The following is a 15764-nucleotide window of genomic DNA, read 5'->3' as shown; positions in this document are numbered from 1 at the left end:
CTGTTAACATTGCAGCTGACTTTATCGGTACCTGTCCTGATGCATGGACAGGGCAGACTTTCACTTGTTCATTCCAAGCTAACTTTTACTTTCTTGGTGTAGATCCCTAAGTAGAAATCCTGAACCAAACATTTTAGTCATCTTTCTTTTTCACTTTTCTAGACGGTATTACCTAAAACAGCCCAGCTTTGCCCCCAGTGATTCTGTTTCTGATAAGCTATGGGAAATGTGCCTCCTCCCTGGTTGGTCACCACAGTACTTTTGAGTCTGTGGGAATCAGAGGTGATCCTCCTAAAGGAAACTGTTTCTCACCAGAGGCTGGGGGATGGGGAGTTCCTCCATCATGGTTACCTCCTCCAGGCTGCCTTCCTGGAAGTGGCAGGAATCAGAATCACCACCACCCACCACAGGCAGAGGGTTGGGGGGCCAGGACGGTCCTGTCCCAGATCAAGACAACTCCATTGCACACAAATTGCTGAGGGTCCCCTGGAGGTCCAAACCTGAGAATCTGCAGATGTTGGGCCTCCAGCTGGCCTCCCTCCTTCCCAAGAACCTCACTCCTATGGGCCACACCCAGTCTTCTTGCACCAGAGAATCTAATTTTAATTTGTAAAGTATTTCTGTAAACAGATACATATACTTGTATTTATCGATGTCAAGAGCTTGAATTGTGATAAGTCAGGCACAAAACCAGATTATCTTGAAAGGCTAAACCTTGGCAATTAGCCATAATATGACTGCATTCCTCATTAGAGGAAATGATTATAGGTGTTTTAAGATCATAACATTTTCACAAGTTGAGCTGGAAAGGAGCTTAGAATGATCTCATCCAACCCTGTCATCTCATACAGAAGAAACTATTTCAAACTCAGAGAGGTTAAGTGACCTGGCCAAGGCCACACAGTACCACCAGAGGGTTAACTCTTAGACATTGATTCTCCTGTGTAGTTAGGCAGATGAGGAATCCTTTGTTCTCTCTTCTCCTTACAGATTTTTTTAAGGTTACTTTCCTAGACCTAATAAGTAGCCCTGCTACCCAGCGCTTCGTGTCTCAAATGATTAAATCCTGTTCCTTGTTTCGTTTTGTCTTCAGGAGGCCTCCAGCTTTCCTGGCCGGTTGAAAAAACTGGCCCGGGTCCAGCCCCTTCCACCCCCAACTCTGGGCGGGCAGGCAGAGAACAGCTGACGCCAGCAGTCACTCATGTGACCACTACAGCTTTCTGTTTGCTCCCTGTCCCAGAACTGGGTGAGCACTTTCAGGGTCTCCTTCTGTTGGGGGTGGGGTGTACCAGGTAGGCACCCCAGTCCTTCCTGTCCACAGCTGGAACAGTGAAAGGGATACCACACAGGCACAGTTGGACAGACTTGGGCAGATCAGATGTCAGGCCTTCTGTGCTTGCCCAGGGCTCTTTAGGCAGCAAGACAGAATGTGGCTGGCCTCAAGGTGTCTCATACCATTCCTACTTGCCCCCCCTCCCCCTCCCCCCCCCCCCAGCCGTTCCCTACCTCCAGGAAGACTGCTCTGCCCTTCCTTCCTTTGTTCTTTGCCCTTCCTTTTCCCTCAGCTACAGATCTTTTCCTCTTTCTGTTGACTTAGCAGTTTGCTGCTTGGCGTGGAGGGATTAATCAGTGACAGGAAGCTGCCTCTTCTAGAGCCGTGACCGGCTGTGGTTAGGAAAGCCTCTGCAAGACCAGCCCTAGGAGTCTGTCCAGCTTCCCGCCTGCTGCTCACCCACCTGCTCCTGCCATGGGGCACCTTGGAGTCCTCCTCTTCCTGCTTGGGGGCCTGGGGGCTCTCGCTGATATCTGTGGTGAGTAACCAGATCTATCCTGCGCCTCTTTCCTCCTGGGTCCTTAGGAGGGAGGACTATAATGTCCAAGCCCCTGATTATATAATACCTGGGGAAGTAGGCTGGGGTGTGTGGGAGGGTGCACTGTATCTGCCCCTTTGGGCTTCATTAACAGTTGGGACTTAGCTGGACCTCAATGTTTGACACACTATAATGAGATTAGTTATAGTTGACCCTCGAAAAACGTGGGTTAGGGCTGCCAACCCTCCATGCAGCCAAAAATCCATGTATAACTTTTGACTCCCCTAAAACTTAACTACCAATAGCCTACTGTTGACTGGAAAGAAGCCTTACTGATAAGGTAAACAGTCAATTAACACATGTTTTGTATGTTATATGTATTATATACTGAACTCTTATGATAAAGTAGGCTAGAAAAAAATATTATTAAGAAAATCACAAGGTAGGGGCACCTGGGTGGCTCAGTCAGTTAAGCGTCCGACTTTGGCTCGGGTCACGATCTCACAGTTCATGAGTTCGAGCCCTGCGTCGGCCTTGGGCTGACAGCTCAGAGCCTGGAGCCCACTTCCGATTTTGTGTCTCCCTCTGTTTGCCCCTCCGCTGCTTGCACTCTGTCTCTCGCATTGTCTCAAAAATAAATAAACATTTAAAAAATATTAAAAACAAAAAAAATCACAAGGTAAAGAAAGTACATTTTTTTTAAGTTTATTTATTTTGAGACAGAGAAAGAGTGTGAGCAGGGGAGGGGCAGAGAGAGAGGGAGAGAGAGAGAATCCCTGCACTGATAGTGCAGAGCCAGATTGGGGCTCGAACCCACAGACCGTGAAGTCATGACTTGAGCTAAAACCAAGAGTCAGGCACTTAAGTGTCCGAGCTACCCAGGCACCACAGAAAATACATTTAAAGTACTGTACTGTATTAAGAAAAATTCACATATAAGTGGACCCATGCAGTTCAAACACGTGTTGTTGAAGGGTCAACTGTGTATGTCTGATAGCCCACCGTATAAAAATGCTCCCATTCATTCACTCATGGGTTTATTTATTCATTCAACATGCATTGACTAAGACTTCTCTGTGTCAGTGCAGTGTTAGACTTTGGGGAAAGAACAAGGAGCAAGACAGGTCCCATCCTTGTCTTCCTAGTCCATCTGTTCTAGTAAAGGGGACAGACAAAAGAAGTCAAGAGACAAATCAGTGCTGTATTTGGGGGCCGTGGTAAGCACCAAAGGAAGTGAGCCAGGCATGGAGGTGGAGAGCTGGGGGCCACTGATTCAGGAAGAGCGTTCAGGGAAGGATTTCCGAGGACGAGGGGTGACAGGGGGATTGAGGCCCAGAGGAAGAAAAGGAGCTGGCAAGAAAAGGAGTGTGTTTGGGGGGTAGAACGGGCATCCCAGGCAGAGGGAAGCTAGTATGCAGTCACTGTTACAGGAGATAAGCCCGAGAGAGGCACAGGTGGCAGGTCATGGCAAGGCATTTGCATACTAGCATAGGAGCCTGGCTGCTTCAGCTCTGTGTGCCCGTGTCCCCAGGAGTCTCTCTGGGAACCCTTGGGAGTCTGAGCACACAGGCCTGGGGCTATTTGTGCACTGGCGACGGGCAGAGGGCAGAAGGCAGGCAGGGAAGCCTCTGTGTTTTGGGGCTACCCACCTCTCCTCCCTCCTTATATTCTGCCCACAGCCTTACACTGTGCAATATGCTTTCACTCCCAGTGTCTCTTGTGATCTTTGGAGAAATCGAGAGGCAGGTTCAGTCATGTCCAAGTGACAGATGAGTCTGTCAAGGGTTGGAGGAGCCCGGTGACCTGTCGGGGCTTTGTTGGACTCAGTTCTCAGAATTCCAGGCCAGGGTCTTCCCTGAGCACCAGGAGCCTCCAACCTGTGTTCCATAAGTGCAACCAGACCCCTCACTATTGGATCTTGGTTCCTGTCTAGATAGTCCCCAGGGGAGACCTGGGACCCAGTCCTCATCCTCACTGGGCGTGAACCATTCAATAGTGGGCCCATAGTCAAGACAGAAGCCCTGGGCAGGGTTTGGGGGTACAGCCCACTACTGCTGAGCCACTTACCTGCTCAACCCTCATTCCCTCACCTGCAAAATGGTCTAAGAATGCTTCCTGGCCTTCCTCCTTGGTGTGGTGTGAAGGATCCCATAACATCTGCTTTACCAGCTTAAAGCTCTGTGCAGTTGTGAAATTGACAAGGATGCTGCACTAATGCTTGCCCAGGGTAGGCTTCTATGCTTCTGAATGTCAAAGCCAGTCAGCTGGCAATGCTGGGTGGCCCTGTGAGCAGGAGGCACCATGGGAGGGAGCTTGCCCAGTGCCACTTTTATTACTGAGGTGAATCTGCCTGGCTCCTTCCTTTTAAGGAGGCTGAATTGTGGTTATCAGTCTCTCTTTATAGCTCTGGCTCCTCTTTTTATCACTTGTAGCCCCAGGGCTGACTCATCTGCTGGAGGTCAAAGCCTGGAGTGGGGGTGAGGCTCCCCTACCAGTTTGAAGAAAAGAGAGAGGGAAAGAGAGTTACAGAGAGACAGATGACCAGAGAGATAGGCTGAAAGAGGTAGAGACTAAGACAGATCCAGAGAGAATGAGGGAAATACCTACAGAAATGGAAGCAGATTACAGAAAGGCACTGAGAAAGAGAAAGAGAAAGAAAAGTCACCCTTACCCCTTACCCTCACCACCTCCACAGGTAGCAACAAATACCTGTGACTTTTGGGAAAAGAGGCATAAGATGGTGGGACCCATTAGGCACCTGGCTAGCTCAGTCTGTAGAACATGGGACTCTTGATCTTAGGGTCGTGAGTTCGAGCCCCACGTTGAGGGTAGAGATTACTTTAAAAAAAAAATGGTGGGACCCAAACCAAGAAAGGTGGGCCTGTATGAGAGGAACCCTGTCCTCGTATCAGAAGGCCCAAGAGGCAGGTGAAGAGCTCTGGTTGGCAGTTCCATTGCTGAATCTCCTGGGAGGGGTGGCCTGACCAGCATCCTGAGATGTGGCCCAGTGGAAGTAGCTGGAGCCCTACAGCAACTGGGAGGCAGTAAATGAGGAAAAGTCCAAAGTGCCTCCAGGGCCACCTACTGAGCTCAAGTTTCCTTCCTTAAGGGCAGAAGGCAGCAGTCAGCTGGAGCTAGAAAATATCCCTGAGGCTTCCCCTGGTATGTCAGCATTTTGGTTACACAGTTTCAGGCAAATCCCAAAGCACACAGAGAAATGGTTGTAAACGATGATGGCTTTCCAAGGATTCACCCCTCAATCTCAGGTCCCCTTCACCTAAACAGATGTGATAGGAAAAGCATTATTTTGAGATCTATACAGAGGAAGCTCACCAGGAGAGCCCCAGTTAGCCATAGGCAGCCAGCAGAGTTTTAAAACTGGGTATGTAACATGTTCTGCATGTGGGTTGCAGTTTGTGTAAATGGATAGAACGTGAATTTAGCCGAGCACCAGAGAACAGGGGTTTTGTAGGCAGGTTTATCCTTGGCTGTGCAACCTTCTGGAAGACACAACCTGATTCTGAATGGCTGTTTCCTCTTTTGTGCAAAGCAATGATGACAGTACTTATGCCACAGGGCTGGCATGAGGACCAAGTGAGGTCGGGCACAGTGGCTGGGGCATATCACACGGCTTGGCCTCCATTCTCTGTTACTCCTGATGGCAGACTGGTTGCCCGGTACCAGCTTCCTCTGCCCTCAGCCCGCCACCTCTCCCTGGCCCACTCCAACTGCTCTTCTGGGAAATCTACTTTCCCCTATTTACATACTGCCTTTTATTACAGCCATATTTCCCCATACAAGTAGGGTGTGTACTGGATGGAGAGGGAGTAGAGCTGTTTATACCCCGGAGAAGGCCCTGGTAAGGTAAAAGCAGTTCCTTGCCGGTGGCCTAGCCTTGTGACCTCACTTGGTCTGTTCTCTTTCCTAAGAAATACCACAGGTGGATAGCAAGCTGGTGGAGAGGCTGGGCCAGCGCCTCTTGCCCTGGATGGACTGGCTCTCTCTGGAGCACCTGAACCCCAGTATCTACGTGGGTCTGCGCCTCTCCAGCTTGCAGGCCGGGGCCAGGGAGGCCTTCTATCTGCACATCCTCAAACTCAGTTACCAGCGCAGCCTCCTGGGGTATTGCTGTTCACTTTCTTCTCCTTTCCCCACGCCTTGCTCCACATCCTAAGAGACAGGAGAACTATATTCTCGTTTGGGCTGCCATTGATTTGTTGGGAGATTTTGGGCAAGTTTGTCTCCTTTGGCACTTTCTCCATCTGTAGAATGGGGTTGGCTTGACCAGATTGGAGGCAGACATCACTAATCCATGACCACAGTTCCCCCTCTGCCCCCCATCCCATACTGAGCCCAGAAGCAGCATCCATCTGTGCTTCCCTCCCATGCTAAGGCAGACATCACTAATCCATGACTGCAGTCTTCCATACTAAGCCCAGAAGCAGCATCTAGCAGCATCTAACTCTGTGCTCCCTTTCCAGGGGCATTAAGGAAGACCTGTTCTGAGGCTCACTGTGGGAGTTTGAATGAGAGGTGAAGGATCAGGAACACCATGAAGCCTGTCCTGCTTGGACTCCCTCTCAAAGAGTGGATGCAGGGCAGGGAGAGGGAAGAAAGGGAAGACTGTGTAGGCAAAGTGTGATCAAAATGGTGGGGTAAGCACAGGTCATTTGGATGTGAGAACCCTCAGGGTTTGTCCTTGAGTCTAATTTTTCATCTTTATGAAATATGTGTGGCATGCACCTTACAACTTGCACAGCTGATTACATCTGCTTTGGGCAGTTCAAAGTTTCTTATTGTTAGGGTTTTTTTCACTTTATGATGTTGAGGGGGGGTGCCCCAAGCCAGGCTCACCAGGGTGGCACTTTCTTTTTTTTTTTTTTAATTTTTTTTTAACGTTTATTTATTTTTGAGACAGAGAGAGACAGAGCATGAACGGGGGAGGGTCAGAGAGAGGGAGACACAGAATCTGAAACAGGCTCCAGGCTCTGAGCTGTCAGCACAGAGCCCGACGCGGGGCTCGAACTCACGGACCATGAGATCATGACCTGAGCCGAAGTCGGAAGCTTAACCAACTGAGAGGGTGGCACTTTCTTACAGAAGTGTTGTTAACTGGCTTTTTCCTAGGCTTACCTTCAACGATGACAACAGTGACTACCAGGACAAGCCCTCCATGGGCCAGCTGGCCCTCTACCTGCTAGCTCTCAGGGCTAACTGTGAGCTTGTTGAGGGCCGCAAGGGGGACAGGCTGGTCTCGCAGCTGAAGCGGTTCCTGGAGGACGAGAAAAAGGCCATTGGTGAGGGGGATGTGGTCTGCCAAGTGTTGGGGGGTGGGGCTCATCAGGTAGTATTCTGTGGGGAAGCATCTAAGTCAGAACTTTGGGTTTTCTCCTCAGGCTTCTTTCCTACCCCCCATTCTGCCTGTGTCACTATCCACCTAGAGGCTTAGGCCTGCTGCAGTTGCCATCCTTGATCAAGCCTTTCCTGCACTCTACATATACTCTGTTGACAAGTTCTACTGCTCAGCCACCATGACTGACCTGACTGTCGACCCCTGGCACAGCCCCTGTACTACTTACTCCTCAGCCTCTCTCTGCCAACTGTCTTGCCTCCTGATTCGGCCCAGCACATGACAGCCAGAGCAAGCATTTTAAATGTAAATCTGATGTTATTAGCCCTGCTCAAACCCTGCACATGCTGCCCACTGCTGTGTCCACAGCACCTCAAGCCCAGTCTGTCTGCCCTTCTTCTCCTCTCTAAGACCTGCTCTCCCATTCTCTGGCTCACCCACTCACCTGCCCCTCTGGCTCTGGCCACACTGATCTCTCAGCTTGCAGATCAAGGTCTTAATATATGTTTTCTCAATCTAGAAGATTTCCCTCCCCTTCTAGCTTACTCCTGCTCCACCTTAGCTCCCCCCCCCCCCCCACCGCCCACCATCCCAGCATCACTGTCTTAGAGAATCCTGCTCTGACTCCCCAGCTAGTCAAAGACCTCTACCATATGGCCCCAGAGACCTCGGTCCACATTTCAGTACTAATCATGCTGTCATGAGTACAGGTTGTGTTACTGTTGGAGACCCTGGCTGTGCTGTGCCTGGCCGGTCACCACCAGCTTGGTCATCACTCTGAGCACAGCACCTGACACGTAGTGGATCTTCAGCAAGAACGGATTGAGGGAATGAAGGAATGAAGGATCTCGTGACCCAAAGGAGGGTGTCAGGAAGCATAGGCAAGGGGGTCCTGTGTGCCGGCTGGGCTGGTTGCTGGGAGTGGGCAGAGAGGCAACCCCTCAGGCCTGGTATGAAGTCCCTGCCCCATGGTTTTCTCCCTCCCAGGACACAATAACAAAGGCCAACCCCACACCAGCTACTATCAGTATGGCCTGGGCATCCTGGCCCTGTGTGTTCACCAGAAGCGGCTCCATGACAGTGTGGTGGGAAAGCTCCTGTATGCCGTGGAACATGAACAGCATCTCCACCAGGGCCACCTCTCTGTGGGTGAGTGGGCTAGACCCTGCTAAAGCCAGGCTGGCACTCCTCCAGTCCCCAGCCCCAACTGAGGGCCTCTACCCCTCGGCCCAAGATCACCTTTCCTTGGGGCCCCTCCTCATGAGTCCCTTAGGAGTGAAATGGTGAGGACTCTTGAGTGTGGTACAGTGGTTGTGAGCCAGTGTTGGAGCTGAACTGAGATCCTGACCCCTGCTCTGTCACACACACTGATTGTAGGACACCCTGGGCAAGCCAGCTGGCCTTTCTGGTTCAGCCTCTCCTGTAAAATAACCTCCCAGCAGTATCTTGATAGAAGATGCCTTATAAATAAAGGACTTAGATTGGTGCTTGGCACAGAGAAGTTCTGGATACATAGTTATGATCTTGTCATTATATGAGCTTGGAAGCCTGAGACGTGGATTTTGGAACTGCTACCTCACTATGTGACCTTGGGCTTCCAGTGCCCTTTCTTGTCACTGTGATTCAGGGTCTCTTTCAGTTCTGGCATTCTGTGAGTGAGTGTGTGTGCCTCGCATAGGGTGGGGGTAGGATGGAGTAGGTTGGGAGGGCAAGGAGGTGCCCCAGAGAGAAGGCAGTAGGAAGCTTTCTCTGCCCAAGGCTTGTAGAAAAACCACTGTGGACACAGTAATCACCTTGGGGCCCAGGAAGCTCCCTGGACCTATTAAATCTAGCTGGAGGTAGACCCAGCTATCAGTGAGTTCCAGACTTCCCTGGTGATTTCAAAGGGCAGGCAGGTTTGGGAATGAGTGGTGTAAGATAAAGTCCTCTTGGATCGCTCTCCTCCAGGTTCTCTCCCTAACCTCTAACCCTTAAATAATAGACAGGGGTAGGGTGACCTATCATCCCCATTTGCCTGGAACTAAGGGGCTTCCAGGACTCTGGACTTACAGTGGCCAAACTGAGCAAACTCTAGGCACACTGGACTGAGTTGTTCCCTTTAGCTGGTGAAAACTTTCTAAACTGCTGATCTGATTATGGCCCTTCTTCGAGGCCTTGGGTGGTCACCTGTTGCCCCAGGGCCCTGCCTGGTCTGACCCCAATTGGCTCTGTCCCCTGCAGACACAGTGGCCATGGCAGGCTTGGCCTTCACCTGTCTAGAGTACTCCAACCTCAACCCCAATCGGAAACACCAGATCACCCGGGCCATTGAGAACATACGAGAGAAGATCCTAAAGGCCCAGACCCCTGAGGGCTACTTTGGAAATGTCTACAGCACCCCTCTGGCACTACAGGTAGGAAGGAGAGCTTGGGGCCATAGCCCACCCTGGTGTTTGGTGGGAGGTGGCCTGGTCAGAGGCTGGAAGACCTGCCCCCTCCATGCCAGCTGATCCACCTCACCTCCTCCTTCTCTTCCCCGTTCTGTCACCAGTTACTGATGAAGTCCTCCATGCCTGGGGTGGAGCTGGGCACAGCGTGCCTTAAGGCAAGGGCTGCTCTGTTGGCCAGTGTGCAGGATGGGGCCTTCCAGAACGCTCTCATGATTTCCCAGCTGCTGCCTGTCCTGAATGGCAAGAGCTATGTGGATCTCATCTCCCCAGACTGTGAGGCACCAAGAGGTAGCTAGGCCTTTCAGGGGAGCCCTGTTCTTTTCAGTCTGCAGGGCCCTTCCTGAAGTCTGCATGTGTCAGGGAAGGGAAGTTGCTTAGTCCTGATTTGCTGAGTCAACGGAGGTTTGGGGGTGCACGTGGGACATACTGTCAGCTAAGATGCAGTCACAGCTTCTAGAAAGCCACAGTATGAGGAGAGAGATACCAAATAGAGAGCTCTGGGTGGGCCATGAATCTGCAGCCCCTTGCATGATGCCCGATATAGAAATGTTTGAATGAATGAATGGGAGAGACACATTTTGGGTAGCTCTGATACATCGTAATGAGTTCCAATTAGCAGCTTGAATCAGGGCTTCATCTGGGAGACGGACTTGAGTTGGAGAGTGGGATCTGCTAGTGGAGGAAGAAGGTAGCAAGGGCAGAGGAGAGAGGAGGCAGCAAGAACAGGCACCGAGGTGGAAAAGACTGAAATTTTGGGGAAGGTCTTACTAGAGAGTAGGGTCTGGGAGAATGAGCTGGGCTTACAGGCAGGAGAATGAAGAGAGGAGACCTTCAGAGGTAACAGGGGAGTCATATGAATAAATGCATGTTCTAGAAAGAGCCCTCTGGGGTGCTATGTGGGAAGGGGGATACTGGAGGCAGAAAAACCAGTGAGGGGCCCAACTTTGGGCAGCTGGGGAACTGGGGGGCTAAGGGACAAGGGAGGCTGGGATGGCAGCTGGTGGTGCTGGCTGAGATGGGACCAAGGGGCAGGAAGAGGTTCTGACGAGACACCGTGTCTTCGAGGGAAGAAAGGAACACCAACACCTGGCTCCTTGCCCTCACACCAGCTGCCCCTTCCTCTCTCCCTGACATAGTCATGTTGGAACCAGTTGTGGAGACCCCTTCACCGCCCCAAGAGGTCATCCGTGTCGTGCTGAAGGTCCCCAGTGTCTCGCCACCATACATAAACTCCATCTCTGTCCCTGCTGGGTCCTCCTTGGAAGATGTCCTTAAGAAGGCCCAGAAGCTCAGAGGATTCATGTGAGACCCCCACCTCCCAGCCCTCACCCCCTCCTGATCCCACACCCCTGAAACAGAACTTGGATGGGACAAGGATGGAAGAGAAGGCTCCCTCAAGAGAGGTGCCGGCCCAGGCTCTGCTTCCACCTTCTCCAACCCTGATAGCTCACGCTGTAGTGGAAACAGACAGCCATGGGCCAGCGTTGTTCTGTAGCTATGAAAACATGCTCTGGAGGCAGAGCACCCACACTGGAATCCCAGCTCCACCACTCCCCAGCTACAGGCCCAGAACCCGTTATTTCCAATGAGCCATTGAAGACACCAGCTGTACCCTGCTCCTCACGGGGCCCATGCAAAGAGTCTAGGAATTAGTGCACAAAGAAGACATGGAACATGCTTATTATATATGCAGGGTCCCACACTTAGTAAGCTCAATACATGTTAGCTTTCATAAGAATAAGAATTTTTATTATCAGATGGGCTTGGTCTACTCCCTGTGATGAGTTACCTACTAAGCCCACCTCAGTTCTCTTCCTGGTAGCCTGCAGCTCATACAGCAATACTGCTGGGAGCCAACACAGTCCCAGACGGCCACACACACCGAGCACCTTTGGCAGGCCACAGTCCAGCAGGCATTGAGATTACCCAGAACCTGCTGGCCTTCCTGTCTGTAAAATGTCATCAAAATGAAAAAATAAATAAATAAATAAAAGAACTTAACGTTTTAATTCAGAATTCCAAAGCCTCTGAGAAGACATCAGGGATATTAATCAGAGAAGCAATTCTGTTAGTGGAAGTAGGTGTCTGAACTGGGTGCAGAGGCCAGGCAGGAAGGCCATGTCTGACGGCACATGAATGCATGGCAGGGAAAGCTGAACTGCAGAGAGATTCCTGAGAGAAAGAGAGGAGAGAGAGAGAAACAGAGAGACGTGCTCCAAGCAGCCACATGGACCCATAGAGTTAGGGAATGACAGGGCAATGGGGACTGCTCCATGACACCCCCTCAAATAACACTTTCCCTTTGACTAAGTCACCATGAGTGGTTTTCTGTTTCTTAAAACTGTAAAAACCCTCCCTCTCTAAGACAGAAACGTTGATAAGCCTTTTGGGGAGAGGAAGAACATGGCCTATGGATTTAAGAGGATCCCTTTGGCAGCAGCATCCACGTGGTCTGGAGAAACACAGAGTTGGAGACCAGGAGCTCAGGGTGGGGGTGGTGTGAATAAGGAGTCTCTTGGTTGCAAAGGTCAGAAATCTAACTCCAACTCTCTCTGGTAACGGGGAGCATGGGGTGTGTAGAATCAGAGAGAAGACAGCAATCTTGCCACAAGAAGAGGGGAGTGCCACTGAGTCATAAAATTTCCAGAACCAGAGACCCAATGCCACCACCAGGTGTCTCCATCTCGCATGTTCCTGCTTTTATCTGCATGCTGGCTTCACCCTCTCTCATTGGGCATTGGCATCTTATATATGGGGCTGGCATCTTCTGACCGTCACCCCTGCAATATCAGCTCCCAGAGAGGGGGCAGCTGCTGAGTTGTTAATATAATAGGTGTCCCTTCCTGTAGGCCATGGTCCTGGTCAATGCAGAGGGGGTGAAGTCCCCTGGGTGGGCAGTGTCAGGGGGCTGCAGAGGAGGCATGGAGGTGAGGCCTATGGCCTGGGAAGGACTCTGGCCCTAAGGGAGAGGCCAGGACTTTCTTGGTGGGGGCAGTTCTGCTCCTGCTGTTGGGTCAGTGGAAGCAAAAGTCACTTCTCCCTCTCTTTGTCCCTTTGGTAGGTATGGAACGCAGAACACCTTGTCAGGCCCCTTCCTGACCTCTGTGATGGGAAAAGAATCTGGGGAACGTGAGTTCTGGCAGCTCCTCCGAGCCCCTGACACCCCATTGCTACAGGGTAGGTCTGGTGGCCAGCTACCTCTGGACATTTCCCCCATCCAGCCTTGTTGCAGTGAGGCCAGCACACCTCTGCTTTCCTCTGAATCTTTCTGGGCCTCAGCCTCAGATAATCACTGATGCTCAAGGTTGCTTGTACGTTATTTTAACTGAATGCTTAAGAATTTTTATGTAAGTTACTGTGGCAACTCTAGGAAATCAGGCAAAAAAGAAGAAAGTTAAAATCACCTATAATTTGCTACCCGGAAATAACTTCTTTTAACTATTGATATATTTTCTTTTCCTTTCTTTTTTCTTTTTTGTTTTTGTTTTTGTTTTTGCTTTTTATTTCTTGTTTTTAACTGTTGGTGTATTTTTTCTACCTAATTTTTTAAATACATAAGTTTATTTTTTCATAAAAATGGAGCCATGCTCTGTAGCGATACTGTCCAACAGAAGTAAAATGCAAGGCACATGTGTAATTCTAAATTTTCTAGTTGGTGACACTAATATTAATAATGTATCTTATTTAACCAAATATATCCAAAATATTATCATTCCAAGTTATAATCAATGTAAAATTATTAGTGACATTTTGCATGCTTTTTCTGTACTAAGATTTCAAACACTGTATAGCTGCATGTGGCTAGTGCTAGCATACTGCATGGCAGAGCCCTGTATATTGTTTTGCAACTTATTTTTTTTAATTTTTGTTCTTTTTTTTAAACATTTTATTTGTTTGTTTGTTTGTTTATTTTAAAGTAAGCTCTGTGCTCAGTGTGGGACTCGAACTCATGACCCTGAGATCAAGAGTCACATGCTCTACCAACTGAGCCACCCAGGCGCCCCTTTTTTCATTCTTAATGTATTGTAGACATCTTTCTGTGTTGCTGTATGTAGATTTCCCCCTTCCTTTGTAATGCCACGTAGAATATATCACTCACGAGGATGCTTTGAGCTGCAAGTAACAGGAAACACGATGCAAACTAGCTTCCACTGTATGACATCCATTGGGTTGTTGTGACCCAAGTCCAGAGTGTCTTGGACTGAGGACTTCAGGGCTGGTGTAACCTGGTCTCCAGCCCTGCTCCCCTGTGATTCCATACTCCTTTCTCTGTTGGCTTCCACACCCTTCTTATGTCTTCCCAGAGCTGCTCCCTTTTAGAACTTTGTTTGCCCCCAGCAGACAAAGGTGGAATTGGGACACAGGCACATTCCTGGACCCATCCCTGTTTCTAGGAGCTGGTTCAGGTTCTGCACTCACCATTGGCTGGAGAGCAAGGATTGCCACACACCTGGTTTAGGCCAGTCAGGGCCTGCCCTGGCACTGTGTGCTGCAGTGGGGCATGGAGTGAGATGGATAGGCGCAGCTTCTTGATTTCTGCTAGATATTTGGGGTGTCTCCAGTTTTAACTCTTACACCTCAAGCTGTCATGAGCATCCTTGTGCATCAGCCCCCAGTCACCAGGCAGACTCTTAAGGGTCATCTGTCCCTGCTCTTGCTACCTGGAGCTTCTGTTGGGCACCTGTCATGTGCCAGGAATTGAGCTAAGTGCTTTCCAGAATGTGGGACTTTCTGAAGGAGTCCAAGAAAAAGCATTCTCTTTCTCTGCCTGGCTTCTGAGAAGATTGAGTAATAAAACAAAGACGTGGCATATGGAGACCCCAGATCTGGCCTCTAATTACTGAGGCTGTGCTGTGGGGAAGGAAGGGGGTGGCACAGGGAGGGTAGCCTGGGACAACTCAATCATGAGGCAGATGTGGGCCATGTGTCCTCTATCTCTCACCCCCTAGCCCTCCAGTCCAGCTTGAACCCCCTCTCATGGGGAAAAAGGAATACCTGGTTGTTGATACCATTATTGTCCCCATTTCAGAGATGGGAAAACTAGCACTCACAGAGGTTAAATAACTTGCTCAAAGTCATACCGCTGATGAGTGAAGAGCTGGGGCTTGAACCCAGGTATCATGCTGGAGCCTGGTTTGTCTCTAGTGATCAGAGGCTGGCCCTGAAGGAGACTTCACTCACGGTCTTGGTTCTTCCTTCAGACCACATTGAGCAAGTCCCTCTTCCCATTGGCCCCACAGGGGACTATGAAGACAGTGACCCTTCCCACCAGGTGTTGTCAAGGGGTCTCTGGCTCCTTTCACCCTGTGTTAGTTATCCAGAGTGCTGTCCTGTATATCCCCCTGGGGGGGCTCCCCCACCTTAAAATAAGCCTGTGGGCCTTAGGGACCCGAGGTTACAGCTAATTTCAGTTTCCAGACGGCTCTGGATAGTTCCCACTTTCCCACCACCAAGCCCTGAATGGATCTTATAGACCCTGGCCTCAGGGTGCTTGTCCATAAGAAGAGGTTGGGGATAGGATTCTCTTCCCTGTTAACCCCCCTGCTCAATCTGTTTCTGCAGGTATTGCTGAATACACCCCCAAGGATGGAGAAACCATTGAGCTGAGGCTGGCTACCTGGTAGCTTCTGCGCTCACTCACCCCAGCAGCCTTGCCCACTCCCTGGGCTTCTGCCTTCCCTCCAGACATCGCTGTAACAGCCCAACCCTGCTGCTACCTCATGTGCACTTGGATAGGGTCCCCTGGATCATTCCAGCTACCACCCTTGTGAAGGTCCTAAGCTATCATCCACCCTGGATCAGTTAACCAAGCGCTTTCCCTGAGAGGGCTGTCTGCTCCAGTCTGGCCCAGTTTGGCCACACAGGCATCCTTTGAAGGCCATGCATGGTCTGTAGGGTATAAAGCATCTCTGACTCCTCAACACAAGGAGGAGAAGTCACCGGCTACTGGTGCTATGAGGACTGCCCCTCTGGGATTGAAGCCCTGCAAGGAGACCTCTATGGCCCAGGGGCTACAGCCCTGATCCCAGCTCTCAACTCCACCTTCATGGTGGTGGCCCCAGTGCTTGCTGTGGCATAGTAGCTGGTGGGGGCTCCGCAGAGACGCTCAAACCCTGCCTATGAAATGATTAAAGTGTTTGTGCACCTGCCCCAGCATCCTGATGCCTCAAGTTG

At 50.4% G+C, this 15764-nt stretch overlaps 1 protein-coding gene across 2 annotated transcripts; it reads left to right on the top strand.

Annotated features, from left to right (window-relative positions):
* Positions 1 to 1097: 1097 nt before the first annotated feature.
* Positions 1098 to 15739, top strand: TCN2 (transcobalamin 2). 2 transcript variants are annotated; one of them, XM_015081491.3, is made up of 10 exons: positions 1098 to 1246; positions 1601 to 1811; positions 5741 to 5933; positions 6939 to 7108; positions 8149 to 8310; positions 9382 to 9554; positions 9692 to 9878; positions 10727 to 10892; positions 12652 to 12767; positions 15153 to 15739. In XM_015081491.3, exons 2-10 carry the CDS (start codon positions 1748 to 1750, stop codon positions 15212 to 15214), a joined length of 1293 nt encoding a protein of 430 aa, XP_014936977.3. In that variant the 5' UTR covers positions 1098 to 1246; positions 1601 to 1747; the 3' UTR covers positions 15215 to 15739. The 2 variants fall into 2 exon arrangements, with proteins under 2 accessions (XP_014936977.3, XP_014936976.3); XM_015081490.3 differs by having other exon boundaries at positions 1100 to 1246; positions 1598 to 1811.
* Positions 15740 to 15764: the final 25 nt, after the last annotated feature.

Source organism: Acinonyx jubatus, chromosome D3, assembly GCF_027475565.1.
Source record: "Acinonyx jubatus isolate Ajub_Pintada_27869175 chromosome D3, VMU_Ajub_asm_v1.0, whole genome shotgun sequence".
NCBI lineage: Eukaryota > Metazoa > Chordata > Mammalia > Carnivora > Felidae > Acinonyx > Acinonyx jubatus.
The sequence above is the reverse complement of the archived record's forward strand: the minus strand, read 5'-3'. Positions and strand labels throughout refer to the sequence as shown.